General features: G+C 54.4%; 1 protein-coding gene and 1 long non-coding RNA gene across 7 annotated transcripts; both read right to left on the minus strand.

The window, feature by feature from the left end:
- Positions 1-1,870: 1,870 nt before the first annotated feature.
- LOC134170950 (uncharacterized) lies at positions 1,871-6,923 on the minus strand. 5 transcript variants are annotated; one of them, XR_009967422.1, is made up of 4 exons: positions 3,656-6,923; positions 3,040-3,580; positions 2,421-2,488; positions 1,871-2,310 (listed from the first exon to the last, which is right to left on the minus strand). It is a non-coding gene; the product is annotated as an uncharacterized LOC134170950 (long non-coding RNA). The 5 variants fall into 5 exon arrangements; XR_009967419.1 differs by having other exon boundaries at positions 1,871-2,488; XR_009967420.1 differs by lacking the exons at positions 1,871-2,310; positions 2,421-2,488 and having other exon boundaries at positions 2,891-3,580; positions 3,656-5,195; positions 5,328-6,923.
- Positions 6,924-22,439, minus strand: LDLRAP1 (low density lipoprotein receptor adaptor protein 1). 2 transcript variants are annotated; one of them, XM_062632761.1, is made up of 9 exons: positions 22,273-22,439; positions 19,847-19,989; positions 18,835-18,947; positions 16,179-16,293; positions 14,016-14,088; positions 13,519-13,596; positions 12,113-12,240; positions 10,585-10,619; positions 6,924-8,742 (listed from the first exon to the last, which is right to left on the minus strand). In XM_062632761.1, the coding sequence occupies exons 1-9, from the start codon at positions 22,355-22,357 to the stop codon at positions 8,598-8,600; spliced, it is 915 nt and encodes a 304-aa protein (XP_062488745.1). In that variant the 5' UTR covers positions 22,358-22,439; the 3' UTR covers positions 6,924-8,597. The 2 variants fall into 2 exon arrangements, with proteins under 2 accessions (XP_062488745.1, XP_062488744.1); XM_062632760.1 differs by having other exon boundaries at positions 12,113-12,243.
- Positions 22,440-24,299: the final 1,860 nt, after the last annotated feature.

Genomic DNA, 24,299 nt, shown 5'->3' on the forward strand with positions numbered 1-24,299 from the left:
ATCCCAAAATCCCAGTGAAACACTGGGTGAGCGCCCTCAAAGCTCTGCTCGGAGCCAGCCCGGAGCCGCTGTCACGCAGCTGGGGGGGTTGCAGGCACCTGGAGCCCCCATGAGCCAGATGAAACCCAAAGGTCTCCTCACCTCTGAGGAAGCAGCACCTCTCATCTGCTGCTGCTGCGGCCGGTAAGAAATAAAGAGATGTCATCCCGAGCTCAGCGGCGTCGCACCTCCTTCTGCAATCTGGTCAACAAGACAAGGGAACATTTGTAACTGGAAAGGTCTGCTCCAGCCTGCGCTGGCTCTGCCTCAGCCCAGCCCCAAGAGACCACGCTCTCCTTCTGAGCACGTAAAAAGCAGAACTGGGAAGGCACGGAGCGTCAAGGGCAGGGGAGGCACAACCAGCGCCACGTTTCTCCTGTCATGGTTGTAAAATGCCTTCTGCGCTTGTACCTGCCTGAAGTCCTTAAATAACTTCACCAGCAGCTTTTCCCATCACATTCCACAGGTGTGAGTCAGGTCAGCTCAATATATACATGGAAGACCCCGAAGGAACAAGTGACCCAGATACTGACAGTCTTCCCCCAGAATTTAGCCTTGACTCACACACCAGCCATCCGCTGGATCACGGTGTTTCAACCACCATGAAGAAACAAGGTCCACCCTCTTGTCACCCTTAACAGCAAAGATCTTGCCCTCCCAGCGCTGACTGCTGCCACATACAGCAAATCACGCTTTGCTGATTAGCTCTGACCCACTGCCCATCCCCAGACCACTTATGGGTGCATCCAAGCCTCAAACAAAAACACTGAGGATCAAATCGGGCCCAGTTAAAGAAGCAGATCCCAAGCAGAGCAGCACAGACCCATCTCCCTGCCCCCAGACTGCATGACAAATGCTCCCACATACCTGGGGCTGTGGCTTCTGGGATTTACTTCATTACCTGAGAGGCAAGAGGTGCGTTCAGGTGAGTCAGAAGCTCCACCTATGGATTAGGGAAACCTCCTTGCTAAACCTGGTAGGAAACAGTGGGAGAGGTGAGACAGGGAGCGACAGCTTTGACTGCTGCCTGCTACAAAGGTCAGTGCCAGCATTCCTGTAGGATCTTGTGTGCTCAACAGAAAGCAAATCTCTGCCTCCAGCTCGAGCCATGGCTGTAAGGAAGCTACACGAGGGTGAACTGGGTTGTGTCTGGCTCACGCATCACCCACGCAATTACAGGTTCCTGTTACAGACTCTATTAAAAGGTGATTTCGCGGGAGCCACAGAGGTGATTTTCAGCCGTGAGCCGGATCTGCAGGTCCCACAGATCCTTTGCATCACTCTCAGCCTCTCACCACCCACATTCTCTCACTCTGACTCTTTTTAACTCGCCTCTGAAACCAAATGGATCCGGAAGCCACTGACAGACGCTGCACCCCGCTCCTGTGGCAGCGTCTGCCTGGCATCGCCCCAGTGACAGCTGTACCCAGAACCTGCGGGGTCTCTCCTTGAGGCCCCTCTCTGGAGCTCCCTGGCCCATCCTCACAAACAACTCAAGCCAGCCAAGGAACTCTGACACATTCCCTGGGCTTTCAGCGTTTCTGCTTTGGACTGGCCTCAGTGAACCACAGCCGCTTGTCCGCACCTCAGCTCTTGTGCTCCAGAGGGTAAGGGATAAGTGATGTTTGAGACATGTGAAGATTGCTGCATTCCTCTGTCATTGCCATGCTCTGCCCTGCAAACAGGTCCCTGAATCGCAGCCACCTCTGGGGGAAAAGGCAGGAAATGATTACCCAGGAACGCACCACACGGCAGTGGGAATTAGAGGACACAAAAGCAAATCTCTGCTATTAGTGAACACGATAAGATCTGATAGATACATACAGGGATCTTGTTACTACGTACAAGTACATTTATTAAGCTTTTGTTCTTAACCTGAGCTTTCCAAGAGAGCCTCTAAACACGGTTTACTATCATAATTTCACTTACAACATGATAATACCTGAGCTTAAAGGAGGGCTTCTGCTTTTTTATGTAGAACATCTTTCTGGCTGGGCACTTTCAACCTATTGATCCAGCTGATGCATATGATTCCTATAACTCGGAGGGGAAATAAATAGTCTTTATTTCTTCCAGCATATTTGTCTCTTCCATTGGACAGCTCTGAATCGGTCAGGCTTTCCTCATAGTTAATGTGAAGGAATTCCTCCAGAGTGGAAAGCTCCAACTGCTTCGGAGCCCAAAGTCACTGAGGAGGCTCAGATGTAGGGGTGGTGGCTGGAAAACAGGCGGCACCTTCCCACTGGAATGTCGAGCAGCCACGGAAGGTTTCTGGGATGACAAATGGGAACTTGGAAAGAAAACACAACTAGAAGTGACTCCAGCTTGTAAATGCAACAAGCACGTTCCTGGTGCTGCAGGCTCAGCACCTTGTCTCCTACCTGCCCCAGTGCAAGAATTCCCATCAGCTGAATGCTCCACCTTCACCCAGGACGACCAAAGCACCCACCTAGATGAGAAAGACTCATGAAGTAAGGAGTCCCAGAGCAAACCTGAAACCCAGCCTCCAGGTATCAGGCTTAAATCCTTCTGGAGGATTTCTCCATTAATGGAGAAAGCGCTGTGTGTACACAGCACTATAATAAATAAGTTACAAAGCACACTGTATAAATAAGCACGATATATAAATAATAAGCACGACAATAAATAAGTTACAAAGCCCCTATTAGAGGCCTGCACCTCTGGGACTACAAGGCAAAGGCAGGTGATGTGACTCTGGCGGGGAAGTGATCAGCTGTAATAATTTAGATGTTCCTGTTGCTATGGAGACTTCCTTTTTTTTTTAGTGAAGCATACCACTATAATTTAAATTTCCAGGAACAAAAAAAGGAAACGTATTAAAAGTCATAAAAAATGCCAGAGCCAGAACTGGTTTATTCTTCCCTGACAGTTTTCCTTGTGCTGTGACAGTGGATAGAAGTGATCAAATTGTCACGCCTGAGGAGATTTAGTACTTTTACACATTTTATTACATTCATTAGACCTGGGGCTTGTGCGTACGAGCTTGTGATCCAGGCAATAGCCGAGTGACAGGCCTTGTGCTGGGACGTCGCATGAAAATCCATGCTGCCAAGCAGGGAAAGGGAGGAGGGTTGTAGCTAAAACAAGACCCAAGAAGCAGCAAGTCTGGGGGCTGTTGTGGCAGGATTCAGGTAGGGTGATGGAAGCACAAAGGCACAAGCCAAATAGCTCCCTGCAAAGGATCATCATCAAGGCTTTTAAGCAATACCTGTGCCTGCAGTGGTGTTACCATCTGTGGGACTCTCAGCAGCCGGGACAGAACCTGCTGCTGAGGTTGCTGTCAGAGCGGGAGGAAACGCGCGTGGAGGACGGAGGCTTTGCTGGGTGAGAAACTGCTGATGGTTGAGGCTGAAGAGGTGCAAAGCAAACCCCAATGGAGGCAGAAAGTGAGTGAGCTGGAGCAGAGCTCGCAGAGTGGCTGGTTGGAAAGGAGGGGAAGGAGAACCCGCTGGGCATCACCCCATGTGCCCAGAGAGATGATGGCTCAGGGCTGTCCCAGGCGCGGGTTTGCTTCTGCTGCCTGAAACGGAACCAGAGCAAACGAGGTGTCTGGGTGATAAATGGAAAGACAAGGAAGGCAGCGGGGGTTTTGTACCTAAATACTGGTTTTCTCACATCATGGGTCAAAAACCACATCAGGGAAGAGAAGGCAGCAGAATTATCCTCTCCTAGGGCCGCCTGGAGCGGATGGCTGTTTTATTTCAGCTGTGACCAGTGATGTTCTTGCCCTGTTACCTCGGCCAGGAGAGGATTCCTGGCCTTACTCTGTGGGCTTTAAAGCCAAGCTTTTAAAATTCATATTCCCCCCCCCCCGCTTATCTTATCCAAGCTGCAAGTAGCAGCTGGGTGAGTGATAAATCACAGGAGTCAGCGGGGATTTTAGAGCCAAGACCTGATGGGGTTGACGTTTCACAACCTGCCTCTCCTTATATTTTCTCTGCAGGGAAAGGAGCGACCCCACAGCCCTGACGTGGGAGCAGTGACGCTGGTGACAACCATACCTCACTCCTGGAAGGAAAAGCGACGAGGAGAGCTGAGAGGTGGCACAGCCCCTGCCTGCGAGCGCAGCCGGCACCGCTTTCCCTGGCGCTCCCACGCTGGGTTTGCTGGCACAACCCTGCTCCTGCAACAGCTTCCAGGGAGCCCCCCCAGGCGCACGGCGGGGAACAGGCGATGAGCTCTCCGTTGCAAACACACATCCCTGCTGGCAGCCGAGCCCAGCAGCCTTCCAGCAGGTCAATGCCCCAGGAGATGCTCGGTGCTGCCAAAGCCGAGCGGTGCCAGGCGGGCGCTGGGCGCGATGGAGAGCCCCGGCTGCGGGCCGGCGGCGTGTGGCCCCATGGCAGAGGCCTCATCCGCTCCCCGGGCAGAGCAGAGGGTCCCTTTGGCTCTGCTGGCTCAGAGCCACCACGCCAGGAGCATCTCCAGAGCTTGGAGTGGGAAGCAATTGCTGCTGACAGGGATCAGAGCCCAGAGGAGAAGGGACCGAGCGTGTGTCCAGTGAGAGAGGCTGGTGGCAGGAGCTGAACCAGCACTTGGTCAGGAATCACCTTCTAACTGTGCATTCACTGTGCAACTGCCTCCCGTCTCCCTGTGCTTCCTACATCTGCTTTCTGGCTCCAGCTCTCTTGGCCCCATTTCCACTCCCATCTCAGAAGACTTCTCTTCCTGCAGCTTTTAATGACTTGACATCCCTTCTTTTTGTAAAGCCAGTATTTCTTCGCTCAGCCGAGAACCATCTGGAGGCTGTTTGTTCTGTGCAGGGAAGAGAAGAAACAACCAGCCCCCAGCAACCCACAACACTTTCCCATTGTCCTTCCCCTGGGCATTAGAGGAGAGGTGCTAAATAAATGAAGTAATGCAATATTAAGACTCCCTCTGTCATAAGCAGTGTCTGCTCACTCCTGATAGATTGCTTGCAGTCAGCTGCTGCTTTGCTGCATGAAGAACCTCTGAGCCACAGGCTGCAGCAGGGCCCCGCTCGCTCGCTTTGTGCTGGGACACTTCAGCTTCTGGCCCCATGGCTGCTGCTGTGGGCTCCCGGGTCCTCCCGTGCTGCGGATGGAGAAAGCTCCTGGGTTCTCCCCAGCCCTCGTTGCATCTCACTTGGCTCCAGGTGACCAACGGGGCTTGTGCTGCAGGGGCACAACCTGGGCACTGTCAATCCCAAGTTACCGACCTGATGAACTGAGGCTCTAGAGGTCTCAGTTAAGGGGACCAGAGCATCAGCAGGATTTCCTCTGAAGGGACAGGCATAAAGAAGTTACCTGCGACAAGTGCGTGGAATTTCTGGCACTGAAATGACAGCATTTTCTCAATATACTTCCATGCACAGAAGGGCTTTGGCAGAACAACCCTGCACCCCTCGTTGTCTGTGTGGACTGAGGGCAACCACGATGGCACGTGGCTCCGCTGCTCCCTGCAACGGAAGCTGTGACAAAAGCCATTTGCTAATGCTGCATCCATCCCTGCTCTGCTCTCCTGCTGCACCATCATCTCCTGCTATTAAGTGCTGTAAACCCTGGAAGAAGATGGACAGCAAAGGCAGTGACACACTTGCAAAACACCCCATTGGCACTGGCTGCTGATCCAGAGCAAGCCCCTGCCCTGGGTGCCAGCAAGGCCAGCACAAGGCTTTTCAGTCTTTGCCTGGCGTTTGTTCTGGTTCAACCCCTTGGCTTCCACAGGGATGAGTCTCACTGGGCTCTGGCAGCTGGCTGTTGGCGTCACGCAGCGCTGACACGTTCAGCCTCCATCCCCACCCGGTCCCCGCTCCATCCCCGGCCAAAATGCATTTGTGCTTGTCCACAAGGACAGTTATTGCTTCTTGCTTCAGAGCACAAGGAAGCCTCGCAGAGCTGCTCACAGCCCCCAGCACCCTGGGGCTGGCTATGAAAAACAACAGCATTCAGGTGTTCAGATGAAATGTTGCTCTACTTGTGCTTTAAACAAGAGCAATCTGGGTAACAACAGCTCTTGCTCAAGCTTGGCACACATTTGCAAAGGCTCTTGGTGCCCCAAGGAGAGAGAAGCTGAGAGGCTGGTACCTGCTGCGGCGCACAGCACCGTCCCCGACAGCCGGTGCGTGAGCTCAGAGCTGGATTTGACCTGAGCATCACTGAAGAGCAAGCCTTGAACAGAGAGGAAAGAGCAACACTTGATGCACTTCACATGTAAACCCAGCCTGGGTTTGGCAGCAAGAAGCCGCTGAGGGTTGGTTGTTGCAGTTTTGGGGATGCATTAAATGAGCAACTCAGAACCTCTATCAATTATGAGATTTGGGGTTTTGATGTTACCAGCATTGTGTTAATCTGCAGACAAGCCTGAAGCACCAACCTCCCTTTTCTCATCCAGTCACACCCTTACCTGGAGGCCAACCCAGTGATGCAGGCAGGCGGCTGCTGTGCATCCCTCTGTGCATCCAGCGTGGCCACATCCAGATCCACAAGCATTTCCTGGAGGCAGCACTGTGGCCTAGTGTCCAGCTGCAGTCATCTTCCCACCAGGATGGCCCTGGCACAGCTTTCCCACAGCCAGAAACCTCCCGTGGATGTTCCCATTGCTTACTGGTATGCATCAAGGAAGATGGAGGATTCAACCAGTTGGAAATAGAGAGGCTTCTCTATTGCCATGGTAAAAATGAAGTCACCCAGCACAGACACTCCAAAAAATGGTAGAATTTTATTCCCCTCAGTACAGGTATTCTTTAAGGTTTCCTTAAAAAACTATATACGTACATCTGTAGCACTGTGCATTTCAGTATGTGCTCCTAGAGGCTCTAGAAAAGGAGAAAGATCAATGTACAGAGAAATGCTCACAGGCCATTCCCACAGCCCAAGCTCTTCCCTAGGGAGATCACCACTTCTACGTGGCTCTGGCATTGCTGATGCGATAGGTTCATGTCTCCAGAGCATGGACAAAGTGGGAGTAACCCCTGCAATGGCGAGACCGCTGCCCTACACACGACCAGCAAGTCACAGGCACAGGAGCTTCCAGATGAAACTTGCTTTAAACACAATTTTGTGGCGAAAGCACACATTTGATTAAGAGACATGATGAGTCAGCTCCTCGAGTCCTCGATACTTTATCACAATAACACTTGGGGGGGAACAAATTTTAGTCAGAGTCACTCAGCTGTTCCCTAATAAATCCTTACAGCTGACAACGAGGTTTTTCCTTGGGTTTTTTGTCTTCTGCAAGCAGTTTTAAGCAAGTTCTAAAGAGCTATCTGGGGAATGAATTAGTGTTCCAAACCCAAGTTACAAATCTATAAAACAGATTAGTATACTTCACATAAGGCCACAAACACTGCAAACTGTCAGTGCGACTATTTAGGATCATTAAACTTAATCTTTTAATTAGCATAAGCTTTATACCTCCATTACTTAGTTTCAACTCCAGGAGCAGATGAAGACAGCTTCCCGAGCCTGGCGGGAGACACGGATCAGAGGATCAGAGCACCGCTGGAAGGGGCACCTCTTGCCAATTGAACATCCAGGTATTGGCCTTGCCTAATCCAATTCTATTTCAGTCTATTGAGTGAGCAACAACCAAATGGTTCTGAGACAGTAAAAAGGCACGCACAGCCAAATCCACTTAGCAGGGCTAAGAACACAGATCTATTGTGCTACTGGCTTCACCCAACCTGCAACTTCCAACACGCTTCAGCAAAACAAATTGTTGCTCCCCAGTGGTTCTGCTTTTCAAGCCAACAGTGCAATGGAGCCTTAGTGTTTGAGTCACATCAGAAACGGTGCACGTGAGCAGTCAGTTCTGAAACAGATCTGCAGCACTGCTGGGTTGGGGTTTTGGGGGGTTAATAGCTTCTGAAGAGAAGTTACAGGCACTGCTTACCTCGACAGCTCGGACCACTGCTTTCAGTTCAAGTTTTAAAGTGCAAAACTTCATAGAGTCTTTGGGTAAAAAAAGTGTCAATTCCCATCCAAAGCTGGCAAGGAAACAGCCAGAACTCATAAGGGTGATTGACAACTGTGAGAGTATCACAGACATTCATAACAAAAGCAAGATCTCTGCTACCTCTTTGATTTTAACACTGTTAGCAGCTGCTGCAAATCTCCTCCGCTCCGCCTAGGCAGGTGCTGTGTTCCAAAACAGTGGATTAGTAACAGTTGTGCTTGCAATTGCATTTGCATCTGCAGATCTTTGTCTACAAAAGTATCTACAGGGAGACTTTGGTGTTGCATAGTCTTTTTTCAGAGAGGAACAGGCACTGCTGAAGGTTCTTCCATGGCATATTGCCATGTAATACTGTAGATGCTCTACACACCTTCCAATAGTATATGTAAACTGTAACGGTTATGAATAAATATGCTCAAGAGCATCTTGTGGTTTAGATAAAAGCAAAGTACAAAAATCTGCATTAGATTCCTAAAGCTTTGGTCTAAACTGTGCTGTAACATCACCTGACTTGGTGAAAAGCCAAGAAGAGTCCCTTGCATACAGCACCTGGATCAGCATGATTCAGTCCACAGACTTTCAGTGGTTATTCTCTTGTCAGCTCTTAGATGCCTCTGACCTCAAAACATGAACAGATCATCTTTCTCGCCTGTGTTGGAATCTATTTTGTTCCAGTCTACTGGCGAGAGCGTTTCTGCACTCTGGATGTCTTGAGCTGTCAGTCCTGTGTCAAGGACGTGAGGGTTTGTTCTCGACTGAGCCAGTCTAACAGGGGAGAAAAACAAAGTAAGAACACAAATCTGTGCAGTTCATAGCCTGGATGCTTGCTGCATCCATAATGCTGAACCCCAGCTGCAGGTCCACATTTCAAAATCCTCCAGTGGAATGAAATCATTCAGTAAGGGGAGAGCTGGCACATAACATTTGCTGCTGGTTTACCCTAACATTTCCCCTATAGGCACCCAGGGAATTTACAGCCTGGACATCCCAGGTATTAATGGTCTGGCAGAACGGTGCCGCTCTCCTCCCCTGAGCTCTTGTTGGCGGGTGCATCCTTAGCTGGGTTTGAGCTCAGCGCAGGGCTCTGCTGACCACGGGTGAGTTTTCACGGTGGTGTGTGCACACACAGGCTGTGCTCCCCGGCCTGAGCATCTAACAACGTGGGTTAAGACACGGCAGGACTCAGATGATGTTTAGTACCCACAGGATCGGCTTGAAGAGGTCATGCCAGCACATCCCCGATCACAGAGTCACGAGATGTTTCACAAAACCTAACAAGCCCCCATTTATTGCTGCGTTATTAAATACCTCTGTGAAAATGCACCACTGCAGCATCAATTGTCCCAGGGCCAAAGGTTAACTCAAGTATTTGGTGCTTCATCCGGGGAGGCACGGCCTCAACCTGAACACATCTTTTAATAAAGAAGTGTCCAGCGATGGTGCTGTGGCAGGAACGCTTTGAGAAGCACCCACCCCAGTGGATGAGCAGCCCAAATACTGAGTCACCACAAGGCCAAGGCTGATGTGACAGTCAGCACCCAGCAGGGCAAACCAAAACACCGCAGTCAACACCATCTGCTTCAGTAAGTAGGGCAAGGAACAGAGGTGAGGAAAACAGATGACACTAAGACATAAATTCAAGCAGCCCCTTTATCGAACACAACTTGGGACAGGGCCACTGTGGAAGTGGAAGCTGTAAATCATTCCTGAGAGCCCAACAAGGCAGGAAGGTCTGCTTCCTTAGGGCTGAGCGTGCAGTTTCTGCACTGCTCTAAACCTGGGCGGAGGCGACAGCCTTGGGCTCAGCTCCCTCTTCCAGGATGTCTCCCTGGAGCAGGAGCCTGGGAGCTCTCTGCTGCCTGCACCAGCTGCATCCAATGCAGTTCATTGCCCAAACTGGGGCTTCTGCAGCACCCAGTTGGGTGGCTTCATGCCCAGAGCCGGACGCTGGGACCCCTGTACCCTAAAGCATCCCCATCACCCTGCAGGGGCTGCCTGCACAAGCACACACACAGGGAAACTCACCTGAAAGAAAACGGATTTGTTTAACACAGCTGGACATGTGTGTGCAGGGAAGCTCTTCATTTGGATTGGGAAGTGCACTAAGGCACAGGAAGCTATGGCCACAAGCTCTGTGCTCAGGTGCACGAATTCAAAACTGGTGCCTCAGACTCACCCTGATGCAACCACGCTGCAAGCAAGGGCCAGTGGAGCAGGGAGGCTGCACTCAGCAGCTGCTGCAGGTTGGGAACAGATGGGAACAAGGTAGGAAGGATAAAGCTCCCCCAGGCCAGGAGCTTGGGCCAGCATCGCTGCAGGCTCAAACCACTCCAGCAAGCCCAACAAACACACTGCCTGCTTGGGCAATTGAATTCCCTATCATACAGAGCCTCCCTCCATCCTTAGAAGGTTGTCAAAATATTTGGCTTGTGAGGCAGCCTCAAAGCCTGTCTTTCAATTAACAGCTGAGGCACCGATGGGGCAGCTGCCCAGGTCAGATCACAGCAGCTGATTAGATTAGAAGCATTATTAAAAGCCAGTCACTACTTGAGTCTCCTGGGCTGGCCCCCAGTGGCTTGAACTTGTAAAGGGAATTATTAGAATTACCTTGAAAATGCCTCGTCGAGACCATCATCCATTTCCTTTGTTAAAGAGATAAAAAGAGAGAGAAGTAGTTGCTAAGAGAACGCACAAAAGTGTATTTAGGGATCTGGCTCCACACTTCAGCAGAGCAGACAAAAAAGTATGTATCTATATATGTATAAACTGACTTCTGAGTGCCTAAAGCAGCAGCCCTCTCAGCAATCTGCCTCCTCGGGCAGGTTTTATCTCACTCTCTGTACAAGCTCCAGGGTAAGAGATGTATCTCCAGGTGGTCCAGGCTTCCTCAGAGCAGATCCCAAGGCTCGGGTCAGGGATGCACCACTCCTTTCAGAGCCCAGGGATGGGGCAGGCGCTTGGCCTTTTCCCACCATCTCCAAACCAGGTTAATTCAGATCCCATGGGTTGGATCTGGCCTGTCAGCTGGACCACATCCCGCTCTGGGGTTAACCACAGCCCTCAGCTCTTCCAGCTCTCGGCATGCGACTGGTACGTGCTGCTAGAAGGAGGGACCTGGATGGAGCTCAGCAACAGGCTCCAGGCATCCCTTGGGGCGTATCTGGATCAGGAACCCAGAAAGCCACTCTGCACCAGCACAGGAGGAACCTTCACTGCTTGAAAGCAGCTCTGGGGTTCTTTATCTCTGATCTGCTCTTAAGCATTTGAGTTGCTTGCAGGAGAAAGGCTTCCCATGCAGTGCAAGGGCTTTGCTATGGACAGACTTGACTATTCCCAAAATCATGTAATGCACTCACAGACTTAATGTAATATGTAAAGTATGAAAACTCTGCGATAGGGGAGGGACTGCAGAGCGCTGATAAGCCTCCAGGATTTGATATGACTTAAGTGGATCTTTAGGCTTAACCTGAAAAGCCTCAGGCTCAGCCCTGCCACACTCAAGAAACAGGCTTCAGGCAAAGGCATTTAGCATTCAATTCTCCACAATCCTAGCAACATTCAGCTTGTTTCCAGATTGGGAAACATGTGGCTGGGATGAGGTCCCAGGTCGGTTGGGGGTTCAAAGATCAGCCCCAGCCTGGCTGGTGATGGGCACATGGGCTGGGTTGGTGGTGGTCCATGGAACAATTAAGCCAGATTATTGAAAACACTTTAAAGGCATCATGCTCTTACAAGCCAGATACAGCCACAACCAAGAACAAAGGAAAAACAAGAGCAAAACGACCATAAATCTAACCTGATTCTAATGAAACAAAAGCCATCAGCATCATGACTTTTCCCCTGCACAGAGCAGTCGGGTGGTCTCTCAATGAAGTGCCAAACCACTGAGGACTGCTGCGTGAGGATAAGGACTGCTCACTCACCTGCAGTGGCATTGCTCAGGGTACCTATCATTTATCTACAGAGCCTCAGAAAGGCAGGAGGTGCTTGAACACCGATCGATCGTCTCAAGGACGCCAAACCCAGCTCGCTCGGGCAGCCCTGCACTGCCTGCACCCATCCAAGAAGCAGCCCCGTGATGGGACCTGGAGCAAAGGAAAGGGAGGTGGCATGGCACCCCCGGGCACGTACTTACCCACACCATGTTGTTGTTCACAGAGGAGCTGGGCCCAAACATGCTGTTATCCAGGTGTGGGGAGTTTGTGCTGCTGGGCACGGGCAACTTGGCAGAATCTTCTAAATCCAGCAAGTTCCCCGTGGCTGCTGCTGTGAGCAGAGGGGAGAAGGAATGAGACAGGGGAGAGGAGAGCAGAGATGTCAGGAAACCAAGTCTTTGTGCAGGAAGCACTTCCCCTCTAGAAGGGAACCAAACGGTTGCATCGCATCCCTTCAGGATGGCCCCAGATTTTAGCACGGAGGAGCTGCATTCGCTGTGGTTTCAGCCTGAATTATTACTGATGCTCAGCTCAGGCACCTCTTGACAGGGACACAGGGGAGGGCCAGCTGGCTCATCCCTCCAGCAGCCATGAGGGGGGCTTCCAGGTACCTGCTTATGCTCAGGATGAGTCAGGATCAGCCCCAGGCAGAGCTGCCAGGTCCCACCCCAGGACATCCCAATGCAGTGTGGGAACAGCCCTGGGTGACCTCCTCAGCTCAGCGCACTGCGTGCGGTTCAGCATCTTATAAAAGATGCTTTGTTTTATAGGACTGAGGACAAATCCTGCCCTGGGTGAAGAACAGTTCCCAGCCTTGGGGCTGCTGGTGCACCAGTTTCAGGGAAGCCTCAAATCCTCCTCCTCACCCTGCAGTAACAGGGGATCAGTGCCCCAGCTGTGGAGCATCCCCCAGGCAGAGGCTGGAGCCCCTTCCTATACCTGTGGCAGCCCCGGGCCTCACTCATCCCAATGTGCCACTGTTTGTGACAGATTCCTCCAGTCCTGAGCCTTCACATGAAGAAATGAGATGTGCCATCCTGCAAGGAAGCCCAGTTTAATGCTATTTTCCTCTGTGCCAAATCTCCATGGCCAGCATGGAAGAGAGATTAGCCTTTTGTCCCATTTCTCCCTGGCCATGCATCCTGCGTTTCAGAGGCAGCAGAGGACCCATGGCACTGAATGATGAGCAGGTTTATGGGGCTTTCCTTAGGGAAGCCAGAGGCAGAGTGGCATGTGGATGTCCATCTCCCTCAGCCAATGGGATGGCAAGTGTTTTGGGTCCAAGACAAACCCAAAACCAAACTTGGGATGCGGGGGTCCACGCTAAGCTCGTAAGGACATTACAGCCAATACGCCTGGGGCAGAAGCAACCAGACTTGGGGTGGCAGCAGCTGTGTAGGAGGGGCTGCATGAGATGTATCTGGGGGTGGAAGGACTTTGCCCCAAGCACTCTGCTGAGGGCAGCATCCCTGATAGGACAGAAGCATTTGCTCCTCGCTGGTCACCAAACCCTCCCAGGAGCATGCCCTGGTCAAGGCAAACCCCGCAGCCTCAGGCTGTTCCTCATGCCCGAGCCTAAAGCAAAGCTCTGCTCTTGGGGACTTACGTGTGTCGGGGTGGGCAGGGGCTTCCGAGCTGGGCCTGCTTGTCCCTTCTCCTTCCAACCTTTCCCGCTTCTCTTTCTCTGCAAAACGAGGAGACCCCATCACTGCCTGGGGAAGGGCTCCCCACAAGTCTTTAGGGAAGATGGACAGTGGGGAGGGACCACCAGGTCTCCACTGCCCACAGCAGCCCAGGCTTTGGGTGCCTTTTATCATCTCATTGAAGGTGAAAGCAAAAATCCTGCCAGTGGCAGGGCTCTGGGTACCCGAGACCTTCACTCTCCGCCTGCAAGAGAGGAGCACAGCCAAAACCTGGCTGGATTTATAAGGCTGTCAAGAGAAACGTGGAAGATGCCTTAAATCACATCAGAGGTTGCATCAACCTTAACAGCACCCTGGAAATTCAGAGGGTGAGGGGAAAAGGCACTTGAAAGCTGGGAAAAAACCCAAAGTCATCCCTTGAGCTTCCACATGAAGAGGGGGAGGAGGGGAGAAGCCTCACCTTCCTTCGCTGCCTGCCAGAACTCAAACGCGATTTTGAAGGCCTGGGCCACGGTGAGGGTGACTGCTTGTGCCTGGGAAGACAGGGGTGAGAAAGACAACGTTAACCCACGGCTCCTCGTGTGGGGCTCAACCACGTGGAAGTTTGGCTTTGCAGATTCATGTTAAAACCTGGATCCAGCCTCAGCTCCACGGGCTCCCCTCCTGACTGGGGAGGGGTAATCGAATGCGGATGAACGCAGAGACTTGCTCCATGCAGGACACAGCTTGTTGCAGACATCTTTAGGTGCAATGGGACAGGATAAGAGAGACCCCAGGGTCCTCCCCTGGCTCTCCCGAGTTGAGCTGGGGTCTCGCTGGCTTGGACCACCAGCGTGGGATGGCTTGGCAACAGCCAGGGCTGAGCAGGAGCACCTTCCCCTTCAGTCCCTCCATTCCTCCCCATGCCGACAGCCTGAGGAGCATTTAAAACCCCTCCACCTTGACCAGCCCGAGCGGCTGGAGGTGCTGAATGTGGCACAAAAGGCGGTTTCATCAGGAGGAGGCAGAGCTCGAGAGCAGCTGAAGCACAAAGGGGTAACCGGGAGCACCCTGCACTGCTGCAGCAGCCTCCGGGAGGGAGCTGCTTTTACCAAGTCACAAAGTAAGCGAAGGCAGAGCTGGGGCTGGAGCCCGCAGCCCTGGATCCTGGAGCTGTGGCTGGGTGAGGAGAGCCGGTGGTGCCAGCCCAGCCAAGCAGGAGAGCTCATCCAGTGCTGGAGCTATTTACATCCTTGATGGAGTGCAAATGCTTTATGGCAGAACCTTAAATACATAATTAAGTATGAAACTCCTCACAGCTGTTTACAGTTTAAGCTGTCACATCTGAATCAAGTTCAATAGACCAGCTACGGCTGAGAATTACCCAAGGGCTAAAAATACAGACTGATTACACGCCCGAGCCTGGAAGCCGTGTGCCCATCCAGGGACCTGCCCCAGGAGCAGGGCAGCACCTCACGTGTGTTTTACAGGCAAGCTAAAAACAATCAATCCAATCTAGGTTTTGCCACAAAAAGCCATGGAGAAGTGCGCTGGGAGGGAGATGCTCTGAGCTGATGGAGCACCGAGATAAGGCTTTTAGCACTGGAGAGAGTTGAATTCTAATCTGCAGAACGAGGCTTATCTCTGCCTGCACGGACGGGAACGCACGGCGGAAAGGAGACAACTTGTGGCTCCCATTATTCTCTCCCCCAGGAAAAAAAAAGGAGCTGGGAGAAGTGCAGAATATTAAGAGCTGAGCGCAGGAACGCTTGTAAGGACCCAGGAATCACCACGCTGGGATGCATGGGCACCCAGGTTTGATTCCCTGTGGATTCAGGGGATCCCATCCTCCAGCTGGGCCTCACCACAGGCAGCAGAGGAAGGGTAACTGTGGGCAGATGGGTCTAACCTGCCCTTCCTCTCCCCTAAAGCCCCCTCCTGCTGTGGGGCTCTCTCAGGGAGAGCTCCTTGCCCCACTTGCAGCAGCGACCCATGCCTCTCCCTCTCTAGCTCACTGGTGTGGGTCCCTGCCCATCCTGATGTACTGAATTAGCAGGAAAAAGTCCCCTGAGCAGGTTCAAAGCAAGAGCCAGAGACTGTTCCTATACACAGGTCTCTGCCCTGAGCCCCATCTTCGGCACGCAGTAGGATCTCCTGTGCTGCTCCCATGGGGAGGGAGCACACGGCTCTGGTCTGTAGAGAGGCTGCTAAAAATTAGACGAGGACCTTGCATGGGAAGCACTGGATGGGAGCCAGGGCAGCGAGCCCAGCACCGCTGGCTGCACGTCTCCCATCAGCAAGGCCACCTCAGGCACTCTCTGGCAGCCTGGGGAGGTGGATGTGAGCAGGGAAGGGTCCCATCAGGTGGGACCACAGCACACAGCAGGGCTCAGGGGGGTGCAGGACCAGGTCCTCCCACCCCTGCCCTAGACCTTGGCTGAATCCAGCCCAGAGTTCTGCCTGCTCGATAGCAACGGCCAGGCAGCACTGCCAGGATCACTGCCTGCGAGCAGCGGGAGGGGGGTGCTCCCCCATGGCAGGGCCCCCTCACTCTGTCTAGGGGCAGAGCCGTTATCTCACCGGCACGGACCCTCTCTGCTTCCCTCTCCTACAGCCACATCCCCATTTCTTCCTCTGGACTGACCATTTTCCGTTTGGTACAGAGGAAGGCATGGCACTCCAGGTTCTCATTGAGCTGGTTCTGGGCAATGTAGGCAAACACTTTATCGTGGATCTTGTCTGCCGTGCAGTAGGATATCCTGAAAGACAGAACGAAACGTCTTGTCCGGGGAGATCAACCAACCTCTCCTCTCGTCTGCCAGGAAGCGCCTACCCCAGGGCTTCCAGCGCCAGGGCCAAGCAGGGAAGGCAGAGGGAGCAACAGGAGCATTAACAGGCTTCAATGCAACTGCTTCCAAAGCAGAGGAGCGGATGCCACTGGTGTGAACGTAAGAGGAGCGCAGCACGGCTCTGGCAGCCATGGTGTGAACCACGGGCACTTGTGCACAGAGGCAGGAGAGGGGAGGAGAGGAGAGAAAGTGCTTGAGCCTGTGGGGAAGGGCAGGTTAGGGAAGGGGAAGGCTCTGCAGTGTCCCACCTGGGACCGCGCCTGATGAATGCTCTGCCTCCACAAGAGACACGCACAGATTCGCTTTGGAGGATGAGCTGGCAAGGAGAGAGGAGGACTTGCCCTCAGCCTAGGATTTCATCTCAAACCAGGGAAGGAAACTGATGCAGAGGTGCTCAAGAAAAGCTGAAAGTCAGGCTCCAAGGGCCGCAGTAGCAGAGGTACAGGACGTTCTGAGACCCCTGAGCCCAGGGGACATGGGAAGGAGGCTCAGCCTCCCTGGGATGGCCGCATCGCAGCGGGGCTGACTCCAAATGCTGACCAAGGCTCTGGCAGAGCAAGGGGCTGACCTGCCTGGGGAGCCCAGGCTGTGACTGGGGGCTCGGCTCCCTGCTGCAGGTGAGTGGGTCCCTCAGCATCAGCCACCACCATCTCCCACGGGCCCATCCGTGCCAGGAGCTGCAGCACTGAGCATCTCATCTGAAGGCAGCGAGCAGAGGCTGGAGCAGCCCCGGAGCTTTAGTGCAAGGCAGCAGGCGCGAGCAGCGAGCAAAGCCTCTGCCCTGGGCGTACAACAGAGCAAATGGGGGTTAAGGAAAGAAAACCTGAGGAGAAAGCGGGACGCTTGGGTGAAAGCTTTCCCATGGCCCTGCGCTGCCCTCAGAGGTTGCAGGGAGGGGATAGGAAGGTCCCGGCTCCCAGCAGATGACTTCCAGAAAGCCACACTCAAAACGCATTGCGCTGCATTAGTTTCTTGTCGCATGCGAGGATGCCTCTGCTCAACGGCCTGGATGTTGTTTCCCAGAGCTGAGCCCTGCTCTGGATTAAAGAGGTCCCTGGAAGTTTACCCCTTTCTCCCATTTTCCCACACAACAGCTTGGCCACTCTTAATGATGCTGACAAAGCTGCAGAAGGTCGCTGAGCAGAGATGGGAAAGCCCCAGCACCAGCTCCAGAGCTGATGGCCATTGAATCCCCAGGGAAAGAGTCACTCGCACCCGCCTGTGCGCGTGTTACAACCGATGCCTCTCGGCGCCTGCGGCTTAGCCACGGCCCCTGTGTCCTGCCCCAGCACATGATCGGGCAAGAGCTCAGAGCCAGCATCATCCCGGTGCACAGAGAACCCCAAGAGAAGACCCGAGGTGTCAGAGGGAAGCCCTGGCACCGCCGCTGCTGGGGCACGCTCACAGAGTGGGGCCACGGCCCCCCCAGGTACACACACACCAGTGTTTGCTGTGCCCCCTGCTCCTGCAGCACCAGGCCCCACACCAGCAGCCTGCTGAGGATGCGCTGACCTCAGGCAGCTCAATCAGGGGGTGCCTGGAGGTGAGCAAGGACCGGGGGGAGCAGCTTTACCAATGGCTGTTGACAGTGTCTGAACGGGGGGAGCTGAAGCAGCACCTAAGAAGTGCAGACCCATGGCTCTGCCTGCTGCTACCCAGCAGTGACCCCCATCCTGGCTCTGCTCTTTAGCAGTTCCTCTCCTGGGGAGGGCTGGGGCTCAGCACCACAGCTCTGAGCACACAGCTTAGTCTGAACTAAGAGGAGAGCAAGCAGGTTAGTAGCCCGGTTACAGAGAGCACCCCGACCCAGTGCTCCCCACCCCACCTTTAGCAAAGGGGGGCAGAGCAGCAGGTGAAGGACAGAAGCAGAGTGTGGGATGCAGAGGGACAGAGAGGATGGAAAGGGCCGGACCGGAGCTGAGCTCTGTTCCACCAGGACTGTGCCTGCCTCCAGCCTCTTTGGATGAAATACCTGTCAAAGCCAGAGGAGTGGATATGGGGTAATCCATCCTTGCCCTCCCCATGGTGGTACTGGGTCCCCACTGCTGCCCCAGCCCTGCTCTTCACCAGAGCTGTTTAACTCTATCAGAAGTGTGGAGCAGCCAGCAAGGGGAGGGCAGCCCAGGCTCTGCTGTTTGTGCTCTCCCCCACTCAGAGATGCTCTCACCACCTCCTCCTGTCGCCCCAGATGTTTGGTCATTGCTATAGCCACAAACAGGCTGTAAAGTCACACGTGGCCATGAAGCACTTGGCTGAGGATCTGCAGTCCACACATACCTCCAAGCTTCCCACCAGCTGTCCTGATGATGTAAATTTACCTTAAATTTAGCCACCACCCTCCCTCCCCACCTTCTGCTTCCCATCAGACGTGATGGCCGGTGAGGTGCCAGCTCAGCCTGGGTGCAGATGGGGTCAGAGGAGGAGCCTCGGGACACGCAGCCCATAACCCACCTGTATATGGAGACGTTCTCGATCAGCTCGTTCGTTCTGCTGTCGTTCAACACGATCCCTCGTGGGGACACTTTCAGAGTCACTTTCTGCAGTTTCTTTCCGCTTGCTTTTGCCTTTGAAGGAGAAGAGGGAGGGGAAAGTCACTGATAGAAAACTGACAGAAGCGGGTCCTCAGCCCCGCTGCCCAGGGATCTCATGTGAGCTCCGGGGTCAGACCTGTCCCTCCAATGGCCTCAGCCCCAGGGGTTTCATTTCAAGGCTCTGTCCTTGGCTGCTCAGAGCAGACGTGAAGGGCTCTGCCAGCAGCTCCCGTTCCATGCGAGCACTCCCCTCTGTCCAGCTCAGCACATGTCAGGCACGGATCAGCCATTACCCAGCGCAGTTGGACACCCCATTGACTTTACAACAGTTAACTGTACAACCGGGGCTTTGCCTCATTCCCTTTTATGAGGGCTTAAAGAAGTGTTAATTTCACTTGGAGCCTGGTGAGCAGGGGCTCCAGGGAGGCTCCATGCTAGAGGACGGCTGTAACCTCCGAGTTACAGTGGGATGAGTGGTATTAGCTGGGAATGGGAGCTAACTCCTGCTCCCTGCTCCCCTTAACCCTCCAAATGCCAGCGAGGAGAAGCCAGAACTGCCCGCCAGCTCTTAGCCACATGCTGGCCACATTCAAATGCTGTCCCTGCCTTGCAAGAGGAGATACAGCCTTGGGGAAGGCCGATTTTACTGGGTCAGAGGCTTCTTCCACACCCAGGGTCACCCGAGCTTATCAAGGGGAGCCAGAGCTCAGAGTTGCAACAACAGCTTTCCACAGCCTGCCCCACGGGCAGGCTCCCCAGTGCCAGTGCCCACAGCTCTACCTACAGCACCAGGAGCCTGCTCACCCCTGGAAGGGCTGGACCTGCAGATGGACAGCACTTTGGTCTCTAGACCTGTGGCTTCTGATGCTCTCCCCATGACAGGCTGGTTTGAGCATCAGGAGAAAGGGCTCTGCTCCAGCACGGATACTCACGGTAGCGACGATCCTTTTGACGGCGGCCGCAGAGAGCTCTTCTCCCTTGGGCTGCTCCACCAGGGTCATGCCCATGTACTTGAGGCTGAAGAGCATCCCCTCCAGCAGCGTCTCACGGGTATCGGTCCAGTTCTCTGGGAGCTCTAGAGAGGCAACAAAGAGGCTCTTGGATTCTGACACCCCAAGGTACCTCTGAGAAGCCCTGAGGGAGGGTTTTGGTATGAACAAGGTGTTGGTTTAGCTACTGCCTGGTCTCCTGCAGCATGCAAGGTGCTGGGGGGAGATGGGGCTGTCAGAAGAGGTGACAGCATGCTTCAGCCATGAGCTGCAGCAAACAGCAGAAGCCCTTTAAGATCCATCCGCTCCTCAGCTTAATTGTGAGTGCCCAGGCCCACACCATAACCTGATCCTGAGCATCAGCCCCAGCCACACACAGGGTTGCCTCATCATGGCAATAACTTCACCCTGTGCTACCCATCATGGGGATAATCTTACCCTGTGCTACCCATCACAGGGATAACCTCACCCTGGGCTACCCATCACAGGGATAACCTCACCCTGGGCTACTCATTGTGTGGATAACCTCACCCTGTGTTACCCATCACAGGGATAACCTTACTCTGTGTTACCTATCACAGGGATAACCTTAGCCTGTGCTACCCATCACCCACCCACCAGGGCTAAGCTGGGATTTGCCGCTGGCTGAGCCCATGTGCAGCCGCAGGTATCCAGGTGATGTGCTCAGACTTGCTAAATCAGTCACCAGCAGCCCCACGGAGCCACTGCCGGGGTGAAGCCTCAGAGATGTCTCTGCTCTCCCCTGGAAACCACCAAGGAGGCCTCCAGCCTCTTCCTTTAGTGCTGGGGGGATGGTGGGAAGAATGGTTCTAAACACAGAGATAAGTCTGGGACCAAACTGAAAGCCACGGGGATATTTCAGAGCCTGAAACCGCCCCACCGGAGCTGACTTCCAGACACGGAGCTGACACCCAGGATCTGCCACTCTCGTGCTTAAGGAGGATCTTGCTTTGAGCATGTGGCAACAAACCACAGCCCTCCCAAGGTGCCTCCCAGCCCTGGGGGGCAGTGGGGCTCCCAGAGAGCAGCCTCCGCACGCCGCAGACAAAACACGTCCCTGAAGGCTTCCCCCTTTATGCTCCGTCCCCTTCGGCCGCCTCAGCGCAGCGGGGCCAAACTGCAGCTCCCTGTGGAGCCCGGGCGGCCGCACCCCGGGGTGACCGGTGACTCAGCTCCGGGACGAGCAGCCACGAACCCAGCACCACTCCCAGCGCCGGGAACGGCCGCGGCTGGAAGTCAAAGTGACGGCAGCCGAGTGGGAGCGGTCCCGGGAGGGCTCCGTGCCCGACACATGGGTGCCAAACAAGGAGGTGGAAAGGAAAACCCAAGGACAGGAGGGATGCTGCGTTCACCTCGCATCCCAGCTAGAACCAGAGAGCACCAGTGAACAGCCAGGTGAGCTGGGTGATGGAACCTCCAGGCACTGCTCCTAGATCCTGCGCAGGGCAGCTCCAGGCCTTGCTGACAATGGGGACCCTCTGCGCATCCCAGGATGATGCCACCCACAGATCACACTGGCAGAGGACAAAACTGGGTGGTTTAAGTGCTGCTTTCAGTAAGGAAGGAGCACCCAAGGCAGCAGAAGGCAGACACGGACGCTCCTTCACACGTCCCATTCTGCACCATCCACCACCACCTCACTGTCCCCCCGTTAACCAAGTGACTGCAGCCAGGCCAAGGGCGCATCCATCCCGTGCGATGCTCCGCGCAGCAAAGGGCACAGGGCGGTTTGCAAGGTCACCCCATAGCAGGGTCAGGGCTGCTGTGCCCCGAAGGGTCTCTGTGGAGTCCCTCAAAGCCCCACAGCCAGCACCCCACATGTGCAGCTCGGCCCCCCCTCGCCTCCCGCAGGCCCTTAATCCCAGCGAAAGGGCGCAGCGGGGCCGGGTCGGTCTCACCACATCAGCAACACGCAGAAGCTCGATCTCGCCCGCGGGCCGGGCAGGCTCAGCCGCGCTGGGCCCCCCCTTGCCCGGCCACAGGGGACCCGAGCGGCCGCCCGGGGGCCATCGATCGTGGGACGGAGCCAGAAACCGCCGCGCCACGGGAATGGGGACAACCCCCCCCGGCAGGGACAGGGAGAGCCCCGCGGGTAAGGGAGAAAGGGAGCAAAAGCGTGGAGGCAAAGCGGGCAACGGGAGGGGCGAAGAGAGAGGCGCAGGGCAGGACTGAAGCAGAAAGTGGGTACAGGAGGCACGGAAGGGAGGGGGGGGCAGGAGAGCGGACGGGGCAAAGCAGCGCGGAAAGGGAGCGAGGAGAGGGGAAACTCGAGCAGGGAGAAGAGCGGGCGCGGAGCCGGATAAAGGCGGGGAGGAAGAAGGGGTCGCGCAGGGGGGTGCGGGTCTCACTCTTGTGCCGGCCGCTGGCCCAGGAGGGTTTGTGCACGCTGGGGCTGCGGAGCAGGGCGCGACCCGCGGACTTGAGCGCGTCCATCCCGGCCCCGCTCCGCTCCGCGCCCGCCCCGCCGCAAACTTTCCTGCGGCGCCAGCGCTGACCGCGTCCGGAGGCGGGGGCCCGCATGCAAATGAAGTGACGTCACGAGGCCACGCCCCCATCGACCCGCGGGGCAATCCCGGGACCCAAACCTGGGTGGGGGGGATCTCCGAGAGCGGGTCCATAGGGAGCATCCCCCCCCCCCCAGTGCAAACACCTTTCCCATGGGGGTCCCACTTTCCCCCCCGGATTCAGAGCAGGACACACCAAAAGAGTTGAATTTACCCCAAACGGTGTTTGTTTGCCGCCCCCCCCCCCCCCCGATAAAATACGACATGATACTAAAATACCACATTTGATAAAGCTCAGCCAGAGCATCCGAGTCACCGCGGGCACCAGCGTGCCCTCAACTCAGCCTGAACATAATTGTATGGAAGATTAAAGCCCTTAAAGGCTTTCCAAAATTAAAGGGATAATAAGCAGGAGGTTAAACCCCCTATTTGGGATTTGTGCAGTAATGCCTTACAAAGCCTATTATCCACAGAAACATTTGTGGAATTGAAAATGCCTTTTTAGTTAAATTTTAACGTTCCCCCTCGCGGTTATGGCCAGGGGCCAACAAACTGAAGTCACCAACAGAACCGGTTCCCCTCCGAGCACACAGGTGGTGCTGGAAGGGTTGAGCAGAATTCCTCTTCCAAAAAGCCCCATCTAAACCAGGACGTATCTAAAATAGGTGCCACCAGTACGTGCACGTAGTGCCTGGTTTAAACACCAGCACGCAGGGGGTGAGCTGGGAACGGGGACCGAAACTTGGAAGCAGGAACGCTCCTGAGCACTCCCCGCATGGAGCGGCTCTCTAAGGAAACACCAGAAACCCCGCAGTCAGGAGCACATTTAAGCACACGCACAGATCATCCCTGCAGGAACTCACATAAGCATCTGCGCTTGAAGGACATGCTCAGACCTAACTGAAGGCTGAGGTTTAAGCACAAGCTCAAACATCTCCCTAAATGGCTGATGAAGCTCAGCTCCCACCCCGCAGCTCTGGAGGGCTCTCCACTTGCCAATACGTGATGAGTTAAGGCAGACACCTTTGCAGTTAATTCACTGATAAACTAACCTGAGAAAGCCACGGGCAGGTATCGGATACAGCCCTGATTTAGTTTCCCGTTTCTGTGCTTAAATCCATCACTCCGTGCTCTGGTTCTCTCGGCACTCGTGTGCTGCTCTGCTGCTTCCTTCCCATCCTTTCCTCCATGGCAATTTCCAAGAGCAGTTACTGCGTGATTCCAATGGGAAAGATCCGCAGCTGGAGGGGCCACAGCCCCCGGAGCCATCCCTGAATCCTCTGGAGCACTGGGCACAGGCAACCCCAGGCTAAGCCCAGTGACTGCGTTATTCTGTCCTGCCAGAGCTCAGGCACTCCCTGCCTTGATTTATCAAGTTATTAGAGCCACATCCCCCCGCCAGGGCAGCGCTTGCTCCCGAGGCTCTGCCCCTGCCCTCTAATGGCTTCATGTTTATAGCAAAGTGCATTTAGAGCAAATTAGCACATCTGGAGCTGGTGAAAAGGTGATCACTAATGGAAATCTGAGCTCCTTCCACTCTGTCAAACCCATCCGAGGTTTGCCTCCGAATAAATCGGCATCTCTGCTGCAAAGGGCTGTGTCTAACGGGCTGTGTGATAAAAGACCAATTGCTGACATTTGCGGCTATTTTCCCTTCCTTTGACATTTCATTAAGGAGAAAGTAAAACCAGCAATACAAATGTGCTCTCATTGACATTCGTTTGCCATAATTCGAGCTGTCCTGGCTAAGAGAGTAGCTGTGAGGGCGATGTTCCCTGTCTCCAGGATGACAAAAGTCCTCTCTGCTCCCACGGCTGTGCAGGGAAGGCCGAGCTGCTCCCTGCTAGCAGGGATCGCCTCAACTCGCCCAC

This window comes from Pezoporus occidentalis, unplaced genomic scaffold, assembly GCF_034315485.1.
Source record: "Pezoporus occidentalis ecotype Australia unplaced genomic scaffold, CSIRO_AGI_Poc_V1 ctg397, whole genome shotgun sequence".
Taxonomy (NCBI): Eukaryota; Metazoa; Chordata; class Aves; order Psittaciformes; family Psittacidae; genus Pezoporus; species Pezoporus occidentalis.

Coding starts and splice junctions, on each gene's coding strand:
- LDLRAP1 (XM_062632760.1), bottom strand. CDS start 22,357: ATGGACGCGCTCAAGTCCGCGGGTCGCGCCCTGCTCCGCAGCCCCAGC. Junction 14,089..16,178: donor TCTGTACCAAACGGAAAATG/GTCAGTCCAGAG, acceptor CTGTCTTCCCAG/GCACAAGCAGTCACCCTCAC. Junction 10,620..12,112: donor TGAACAACAACATGGTGTGG/GTAAGTACGTGC, acceptor TCTTTAACAAAG/GAAATGGATGATGGTCTCGA.